Source organism: Triticum urartu, chromosome 2A (assembly GCF_056163025.1).
Source record: "Triticum urartu cultivar PI428250 chromosome 2A, HENAU_Tu73, whole genome shotgun sequence".
NCBI classification, from domain to species: Eukaryota; Viridiplantae; Streptophyta; class Magnoliopsida; order Poales; family Poaceae; genus Triticum; species Triticum urartu.
Window position 1 is genome coordinate 539,605,754 of NC_141874.1, and position 10,178 is coordinate 539,615,931.

Genomic DNA, 10,178 nt, shown 5'->3' on the forward strand with positions numbered 1-10,178 from the left:
CTGCGTGTTCAGGACTGGGTGTCCGGGACTGTGTGTCCTAAGGTTTAAATACCTAGCCGCTCCAACCAGACGTACAGTTGTCACAGCAACTGGAACTGGTCCAACATATCATTGTCTTCAACGAGTCACTGGTTTCATCTTCACTTCCTTTTACTTATTGTTACTCATTGTGAAGCCATTGCATGCTTGCTCTATCTTTTGTCTTCACAACGTAACTGTATAATTTGTTTGGCTTCATAACTTCTTCCTACCTGATCCTAATTACACTACAGCTATTTGTCACTGTGCTTTCACTCTGTTGATACTTGACCATGGCTTGCCTAGTGTAATCTAACTTCCGCTGCATAGTAATAGGTATATCTTTACTGTTTGTCTTCATAACTTCCACGTTTTGAAGACTTTCATAAAAATCGCCTATTCACCCCCCCTCTAGTCGATATAACGCACTTTCACCTCATCCTAGAACTTGAGAGGCATTGATGCACCAGCTACGAGGGCTAACCCAACCTCAACTATATGTCTGTGCTTACATTCGGCAGAGCCATTTTGTTGGTGAGTGTGGGGGCATGACACATGATGTGATATGCCAAGGGTTTGGAAGAAATAGTTTAATTTCTCGTATTCGCCTCCCCAACCAGACTGAACTACAATGATCTTACTATCAAATTTTCGTTCAACGAGAGCTTGAAAGTTTTGAAAAACTTGAAAGACATCTGATCTTCTTTTGAGAAGATAGATCCAGGATAATTTGCTGTAGTCATCTATGAAGCTCACATAATAAGTATGTCTACCAACAGAACTGGGGGCAGGGCCCCAAACATCAGAGAAGATTAATTGCAATGGTTTGGTAGAGACACTAGTAGATATAGGATAAGCCAATTGATGACTTTTTGCTCGTTGACAAGAATCAAAATAGTTTTAAGATCATGCTCACCAACATATGGGAGCTTATTTTTCCTAAGCAATTTTTCAACTAAAGAGAAAGCAGCATGTCCTAGTTGATCGTGCCACCATGTTGACGAGAGTCTGGCAACACCATAGGCTTGTTTATTGGATCTTCTACGCTCCGGGATCAACGGGTAGAGTCCTCGAACGCATCTACCTCGATAGAGAATTGTCTTCGTTGCCTGATCCTTGATCAAGAAAAAATAAGGATGAAACTCAAGAAAGACATGGTTGTCAATGGCAATTCTATGCACAGAGATAGATTCTTATCGGCACTAGGAACTAGCAAGATTTTCTTTAGATGAATTTTACGACGAGGGGTACTAAAAAGTGAATGACCAACGTGACTGATCCTCATACCTTCACCGTTGGCAGTGTGTATTTGGTCTTTGCCACGATATTTCTCCTTCATGGTGACCTTCTCGAGCTCGTTGGTGATGTGATTGGTCGCCCCGCTGTCGACGTACCAGTTTGTGTCAATGCCGTAGGAGCCGTCCGCAGCTGCAGCAACCTTGTCCTCGTCTTGGGAGGAGTCATCATCTTCATCATAGCGATACCAATAGTCTTTGGTCGTGTGCCCAAGCTTGCCACATATCTGGCAGCGTGGTGCATCTGGGTGAGACCTGCTGGAGCCTCCGCCATGACGAGGCTTGGAGTTGGTGGGGCGCCCGTTGCGAGAGTTGCTGGAGCCGCCGCCACCGTTGTTGTTGCTTCCTGACCTCCCCTTGTTGCGGGGAGATCCACGCGAGCGAGGGCCGCCACCACGGCCGTGAGATGCGGCGTTGGCAGAAGACTTGAAGCCGCCGGAGGAGCCGTGGAACTGGGCCATGCGCTGATCAAAGTTACTCAGCATGGTGTAGAGCTCGTCGATGGTGACGGGCGTGACACGGGCGTCAAGGGCGGAGGCGAGTGGCTGGTAGTCGACGTCGAGGCCGTGGAGGATGTACGAGGTTAGTTCGTCGTCCTGGATCGGCTTGCCGACGGCAGTGAGGCCGCGGAGGGAGGCGAAGTAGGAGGCGACCGACTGGTTGCCCTTCTACGCGTTGATGAGCGCAGTCCTGATGTTGTTGACGCGGCTGAGTGACTGGGATGAGAACATGCCCACCAGCGCCACCTAGAGTTCGCACGCCGTGGTGAGCGCGGTGACCGCGACCAGCACCTCCTTGGAGAGGGTACTAAGCAAATAGCCAAGCACCTATTGATCCTCTCGGACCCAAAGTTGGTGGAGAGGGTTGGGCTCAGAAGTCTCCTTGCTGTCTTTGTCTTTCGTGACGTGGAGTCTGGCCGGCTTCGGCGTGGTGCCGTCGATGTAGCCGAAGACACCGGCGCCCCGCAGGTGGGGTGTGACCTGCGTGCGCCATAGCACGTAGTTCGTGCGGTTGAGCTTCTCGGTGACCTGGCCAATGAGGCTAGGGGAGGCGCCGGAGGATGAAGACATGGCTATGCACTAGATGCAATCGGGAGACTAGATTGAAAGAGGAAGGCTCTGATTACCATGTGCGATGGCGGAAACGTCTTGCCCGATGTGGGCGATATGTACGTGTTTATATAACAGGGGCGCACCTCACTGTACAACGCATACAAGTTGTTGGAGATTACATCTTGAAGAGAAAGAAAGATCTTAGATAGAGATAAACTTTAACAACTTAGTCTATCTAACTAGGACACCTAACAACCAAAGCAAAACAAGATGGTGCAGCAAATATGATGCGTGTTTGACAAACTTCAAAGGGTTTTTTTATTGATAGGTGATCATACTACGCATACTAATAAGAAGTTGCTTTCTTATAACACTAAAGTTGCCTCCGCAGCATGCAAAGTTGCTTTAAAAAAAGTTTGTCGAAACATACCCATATAGGATCTAGTTTTGAAGAACTCATAACGACAAACACAATAGTGAAAACGGATTTGAAATTCGACGCTCGAGTCAAAAGTTACGGATTTTAAAAAATTTTGAAGCTCCAAATAAATGCATGCGTGCGGGGTCTTGCTGAATAACAGGGCGGAAGGGGAACGTGAAGATGCGAGGGGACCAGCCGACCAGGTGTTTTTTCCTCTTTTGTCAAACCTCGTCTTTTGAAACTTATGAGACTAGTAGCAATGCAATCACATTAAGAATACTGGGATCGAACGGCTTGAACGGGTGCGCTTGCTGCAACCAATAGCGCAGCTGCACTAACAAGCATTTAGGAAACAAAAATGTTGACAAAAAATATATCTTTATGCTTAAAAAATCCTGTATCTTTTAACAATTTTTAATGTATTTATGAAATATGCATGTGAAAAAAAGTGTTCAAGAGTTACCCTAAGTTGGTGATGCTTAAACCGAAAACCGTCCTTGATACACACATATCTCCATAGTGTGCTAATGTGTCATCGTCTATTTTTATCGTTTTACTTTACTGGCCCGTAACAATACCTAATTTCACACATGATCTGAATAAATGCATGATCGCTTGTCCCTTTTTTTGTACGGATTAAATCTATATGTAAGCCGTGTTAAAATAAAATACATGTGGAATCTTGAACTACGCTTTTGTAGGCTAAGAACATCTTTGTTTGGACCGTAGCTACAAATTCTCAGATTATAAATCATTTTTTGTAAATTAAGAGCACGTGGTATTTTTTTTCTCCCGTTGCAACGCACGGACCTTTTTGCTACTACTAATATTAAGGATTTAGCCTTAGCACGGATTTAGCCTTAGCACGGACGAAGTATATGTGCACGTACAAGTACCATACAGCAGGAGTAGCATTAGCCACCACAACAATGAGTTGCAGTCAAGAGCAGCCTACAACTGGGAACTGCTGCTGACATTTCCCCTTCCAAATTTGACACTAATTAAAGGGGCCAGCTATCTGTCGGTCATCATGTACAAAAGAGAGCTAGAAATTCTGAAACGAGGCGCCACTAGCCGGAGCTCGTCGATGAGGAGACGATTTTGTTTTCTTCTTTTTTCCTGTTACCTCGGGCCGGACAGCTCCACCGCCCGGAGGTTGTGGGTGGAGTCGACGATCCAGTCGTTGTTTCGCGGGGCCAGCTCCGCCTCCTGCCGGACCACCTCCACCTTCTGCCACTCCTCCCAGCGCTCCGCCAGCCCGTCGCCCTCCAGCATCCTCACCACCTCCGACATCTTGGGCCGGTCCATCGGCGACCCCTGCGTGCACAGCAGCGCCACCTGGATCAGCGCCTCCACCTCGTGCTCCACGTACACGCTCTGCAGGTCCGGGTCCACCAGCATCTCCACCTTCTTCTCTTTCAGCAGCCCTTTCACCTGCACCCACGCCACGCACAATTCTCGCCATTACTTTACACTTCTCACGCCACCCTCCTCCCAATCATGGATGACACATCACACATGGGAGGGAGGCCAGGTGTCAGTCAGTTTGTTTACTCACTCATCATGCATGCTAGTGTATAGGACACTGAACCAATAATGAGAAACGGTTTGCTCTAGCCCTCAAACCAGAACTGGCAGACAGCTAAGATGCACGATGCAAATAAAACTAGAGTTGCATCGCTGCTCATGATATGTATGTTCAATGAACCAATGATAGAGGAGAACTTACCCAGTCAAGCAGCATGACATCGTCGTCGTTTGCAAGACGCGCGAGGTCGAATGCCCTCTGTCCAGTGATAAGCTCCAGAAGCATGATCCCATAACCGAAAACATCCGTCTTCTCAGAGGACTTTCCGGTGGATAGGTACTCGGGAGCAATATGCCCGATCGTTCCACGGACAGCTGTGGTTACATGAGTGTCCTTGTAGTCCATAAGCTTGGCCAGTCCAAAGTCACCCACAACCGCCTCAAAGTCTTCATCCAAGAGAATGTTTGCGGCTTTGACATCACGATGAATGATCTTGGGGTCGCAGTGATCATGCAAGTAAGACAGTCCTCTGGCAGATCCCAGTGCAATCCGAGTTCTCTTTTCCCATTCAAGAGCCGGCTCATTTGGCCCTCGCTCTAAAAATCAAGTACCATAAGTCAAAACTGAAATCGCTAATCATGTACCGGAGGTACCATATATCATAACTGAATTAACTAAAAATGCTCTATGAGTAGTACATAAAGTAAAGTTTAGTTATTTCAATTGCCGTAAAAGTTATATTGCTTCTGATCACATTCACAGGTTGTACATATGGGTGACACGAACTTATTGATCGGTTAAATTTTAGGATCAGAATTTAGTGCAGTCCAGGTAGCAGCCCATGTCAGTTGGATTTGCAAAAGTGAGTACATAATGAAGCTCAGAGTCGTTTTCTGGTTTCTTCTTTTTTATAGACTAAATACTAGAGACATGCTAAGTGCAATGCTGCATTGATCACATCATGTCCCATGTGTCAAAGTGATGCAGATGAAGCAATTAAACAGTTTAAAGTCAAGCTTTGACAGTATCAGAGAAAGAGACAACTAGGCCTACAGTTGGTAAAAAATGTACAGAAATGTAAAAAGAGTCTAGAAGAATTAGTACAACAGAGTAGGTACCTCGCAAACGTGATGCAACGCTACCATTAGCCATGTATGGATAGACTAGTAGCCGTTCTGTAGGTGTCATGCAGAATCCACGGAGACGAAGCAGGTTCCTATGCACTGCCATACTAATCATTTCAACTTCTGTTTGGAATTGGAGTTCGCCACCAGGAGTACGTTCTTCTTTTAATCTTTTAACTGCTACCAATGTACCATCTGTCAGTCTCCCCTTGTACACCTTTCCAAAGCCACCTCTTCCTAGAATGTTCTTATTGCTGAAGTTATCGCTAGCAACTTGAAGCTCCCTTAGTGAGAACCTCTTCAGCTGGCCAAGGTGCACTTCTGGATCCTCCTCAGCTGAAGATAAACAAAAGTACAGATAAACGAATTGAATAACATGACCTGGGACATCAAAGCATGCTATATATATATATATATATATATATAATACAGACCAGGGACATCAAAGAAATGCTCTTCAGGTTTACGCCGCCGCCACAGTGCAAATCCAATTGCAGGAACAGCAAATATCAATGCAGCACCCGCAGCAACACCTCCAGCAATTGCTCCGGTTTTAGGGTCACCTAGCGGAATTGAATTATTCCAGCAAGCACATGTTAAATACAATCATACAGATAATTTGAGAGTTTCAAGGATTGTCCATTTCAAGAAGAATCGCCGCAGTGCCACAGAATTTAACAAAATTCACCTTGTGCCGCGGGTGGTGTTGGAGGATTGAATGGAGGCGGTGGAGAAAAAGGAGGTGCCCCAGGACATGGTTTCGTAGTACCCGGGCCACAAAGATTTGGATTATTACCAAAACTGTGACAATAAGTTAAAAGTCATCATCCTCACAAGATGCAGTAAGCACCCGAATTTCAACCAGAAAGAATACCTTATAGGGGTAAAGAGTGAAAACGAGCCAGTTGAAGGAACCGCTCCGGAGAGATTGTTGTTTGATAGATCCCTGTGAGATTGTCAGATGCATTTGTTATAATGTACTGGTTTGCATGTTTGTTACCATGCCCACAGCATATCCTTAAGATACATATAGAATATGAACTATGAATAGTAGAACAGATAACTTACAGAACTTGGAGGGTGCTAATATTGGTCAAGGATTGTGGAATTTGACCAGAAAGACTGTTGTTGTTAAGACGGCTGTTATTCCAAGTAGACATTCCCAGAAAGAAGTATATTAGAATCATTCCAACAAGCAAGGCTAGAAAATAATCATTCGAACCAGCGGGCCTACAGAAAAGCATTAAAGCCACAAGAAAAGAACTACACAATAGATTTACCCTCCATTGTAACTAGATACCTAACTGGATATGGTCATATGAAAGAAGAAAACTGCAAGAACACCTTATCATTCAATAAGACATGCAAATCTAAGAGGACTTCTGGGAAGAAAAGCTCGTACAAATGCATGCATGTGCCATGATGCATCTTTATTGTGGTTCTGTGCGGCGTTCCTATTATGGGTTTTTTTTTTGGTAAGGGTGGGGCACATGTCAAAGAAATGTGGTGATCTGAACCAGAAAAACAGGACACGTGGAATTGACAATTATATTCGTTTCGAAAGGAGTAAAAAGGTATATTCTTACAGGAATCGCAACTTTAAGAGTTGCCCCAATGTGTCTGGAATACCGCCAGTGAATTTGTTCAGGTACAGATCCAAACTGACCAGGTTTGTCAAGTTCCCGAGTTCCAAAGGTATTGTCCCACTTATATTGTTGCTGTACAGCTCCCTGTCATGTAACAGTGAAATTTCACTAAAAGTTTCAAGGTAAAAGGTACCATAAATGAGAGCACCAAACTTGTAAAAGGTACCATAGATGATTGACAAAGAATAGAAGGCACAGAAATAATGAGAAAACTATAAAACTACACAATGTAGGATCTCAGCAGAAATCTCACAAACATCATTTCCAAAATCTGTAGGAGAACAAAGCACATGTAGTAGCCACTCTAAACATCCTAGAATAGTACAATTGGAACATGATTACAGATTTATTGAAAACCAAAGCAGTTCAGGTATGTAGATTACTCATTTTGTCATCAGTACTCAGCACAGCTATGTTCTGCAAACCCAAGTCATGTACTCATTTTATTGCAGGACAGATTTTATTGAACATAATTACACATTTTGTCATCAGTACTCAGCACAGTTATGTTCTGCAAACCCAAGTCATGTATGTATATTACTGAAGTTCAGGCACCAAGCTTACGAAAACATACACAGATGCAACTACTGCGCCATATAACTATGAAAATAATTCTCGGAAGGCTAGAACGTTAAACTTACAAATATTGTAGATTTTTCAACTGTCCAAGTTGGGACACCAATGCACCTGATAGTTGTGCGTTTCCAAGATCACTGCGACAGTAAAAGGTTACAGTCGACACACAAAAGATCACCTTTATAATTTTTAGCAAGTGTAAATTGGAGAAAAGTCTATCAAAAACTTACACTCTGATTACACTGTTGTCAGTGTTACAAGTAACATGGAACCATGTGCATGGATTAACCAGAGTGGGATCCCAACTCTGCAGCACATTGTTAGCATCTTTAAGGCTTTGACGCAGACTGTACAGAGCATCACCTACCAATGGAAGTACAATATGATCAGGTATGAGCAATATTATACATGCCTAGTCATTTAAGGCAATATACAGATATTCTCCCAATAATCTTATGTGCAGAAATTTAACAGTTACTTCGCCACCACATTATGCACGCAAATATACAGCTCCCATTTTGTCCAAAAAGCTATGCAAAATTTAGCATAGCCTACTAATCAATATCTAAAGTACAGATAAATGTGTGAATACCGATATAAAAACAGATAATTGATGTGTGTTTAACATGATTTTTTTAGATTATGGAAGAGAATATCTCTTTAGGCCTGTGCAACCAAAGAGGCGCACTGCCCCATTTTTTGCAAGAATAAATGTGGTCCTCATATTTAGCTTCAATTCCTTGAACCAAGCAGTTACTCTAGTATATGGGCCAATATATGGTAAAAACCAAAGGTAAAGCAAATACATTTTTGTTCATTGACCCAAATAGTACCTACACATTCATACAACAGGCACATCTTTGTTATGTACAGTTCGTGTAGGAGCCAGGCATTACTAAAATAAATGCAAAGCAAATTATTATGACCATAGACAGAACGATATCACTATTTTGATTCTTACACAAGAAGAATACTAGTTGTCCCTTCAGACAATAAAATTCTACTAGTTCAGTTAAAGCCCAAAGATATGGAAATCTAAGTGAAAAAAGGCAAGATTATCTTCACGAAAGGCTCAAACAGAAAGAAATATGTGCGGTGGTGGTCTCTACAAACAAATACTGTCGTGAATAATGAAACTTGTGGAGCCATAACATGCACCTCCAGAAAACCAGTTTAAGCATAAGCCAAATTACAGACTTGGCGTTACTTCAGACGGGGAAAATGTTTTTTTTATTTTAAACCGTAGTTGGGACAAGCACAGTGGAAGCTAATTCTATCTCTGTGAATTTGCCAGTAGACCAAAGTTATCAGCCATAGCGAAAAAACCCCGAAGAAAGAACAAATTCGTAGCACAATATGAGAGACATGGTGATACAGAACCTACATAATCCATGGAAGCTGGAAAGGGGAGATTGTAAGACCTTCCACTAACAGGAAAAAAAAAATCAGTCCACGCCCATGGGCGGAAACTTGCTAAGAAGTACAGCAACACATGCGAGATGCTTACTCCCTTCCCCCGAAATATATACTCGCGAGCGCACCCGTGGACCAGGCAATTCGTGAACCCGAAAGGAGGGCGGAAGCCAAATAACTTAAAATTGAGAAAATTGATGGAGTGGCTCACCCTCTGTGTTGGCGGAGACCCGGCTCACGGTCAGCACCGCCGACAAGACCGCCGCCGCCGCCCACCAACACCTCCGCAGCATCTCCGGCGACGCAGCCATCCGAGCGCAGGCGGCTGCCAGGTGGGCCCGTCTCAAAGCCGCAGCATACGCGCGCTCCCGGTCTCCGGCGCCCTTGTGAGCTGTCTACGACGGCCCCCGATTACCCCCCGCGTTGACAGCGCTGCCTCGACCCTCCCCTCTTCTCTGACGGAGCAGGGCACGGAGGAAGCGATTTTTTTACCGGTGTGGAGTATTTTTCCAGCTCGAGATGATTTTTAAATTTCTGCTGGTGTCTTCCCGTGCCCCAACCTAAAATGTTCCATCGGCAAGGGAGGCCTGTTTCGCGGAAGGCCGGGTCACCGCGCGCCGCCCACCTCGCGTCGCTGTCAGGTGGGGGAAGGCGCGCGTGGGGCCCGCAGGTCGGTGGAGGAGAGCCGGTCTCTCCACGGTGGCTGTCGTTTTCCGCCGAGGGTGGTGGGGGTTAGTGGGAGGCGGAAGCGTAGCAGGAGGGATGGGCGGTGACGCCGGCGTGATGCGGGAGCGCGGGGCTTCCCTGGACGCTGTCCTCGTACGCCCGTCACCAGACATCAATCAATCATTCACGAATAAATAACTGAACCCACGGCGGCTTCGACCACGAGTAACCGAGGCGGCCACGTAACACGGGTTTTGCGGCGGGAGAGCAGGGCGGAGTAAGTACTGTGCCGAAACGGGTCGGAGCAGTACGGCGCGTCCACGCACCACCGCGCCCGGCTCGTGGCCACCGGGGGGCCCGGCGCTGGCAGTGGCAGGACGCCAGCTGAAGGGCGCAGTCAAAATTCCCCCTCGTGAACGGGGGATCCGGTGCGGCGCCG

At 45.5% G+C, this 10,178-nt stretch overlaps 1 protein-coding gene across 1 annotated transcript; it reads right to left on the reverse strand.

The window, feature by feature from the left end:
* Positions 1–3,629: 3,629 nt before the first annotated feature.
* Positions 3,630–9,613, reverse strand: LOC125538663 (LRR receptor kinase SERK2). Its single transcript, XM_048701931.2, has 11 exons — positions 9,285–9,613; positions 7,891–8,023; positions 7,726–7,797; positions 7,025–7,168; positions 6,507–6,578; positions 6,313–6,384; positions 6,127–6,239; positions 5,873–6,001; positions 5,433–5,774; positions 4,516–4,910; positions 3,630–4,220 (listed from the first exon to the last, which is right to left on the reverse strand). Exons 1-11 carry the CDS (start codon positions 9,382–9,384, stop codon positions 3,909–3,911), a joined length of 1,884 nt encoding a protein of 627 aa, XP_048557888.1. The 5' UTR covers positions 9,385–9,613; the 3' UTR covers positions 3,630–3,908.
* Between the last annotated feature and the right edge of the window lie 565 nt (positions 9,614–10,178).

What these genes read in the sequence shown, in the direction of transcription:
- LOC125538663 (XM_048701931.2), bottom strand. Translation starts at nt 9,384, where the DNA reads ATGGCTGCGTCGCCGGAGATGCTGCGGAGGTGTTGGTGGGCGGCGGCG. An exon ending in GGTCTCCGCCAACACAGAGG is followed by an intron (nt 8,024 to 9,284) that starts GTGAGCCACTCC and finishes TTCCATTGGTAG; the next exon opens with GTGATGCTCTGTACAGTCTG. An exon ending in GACAACAGTGTAATCAGAGT is followed by an intron (nt 7,798 to 7,890) that starts GTAAGTTTTTGA and finishes TTACTGTCGCAG; the next exon opens with TGATCTTGGAAACGCACAAC.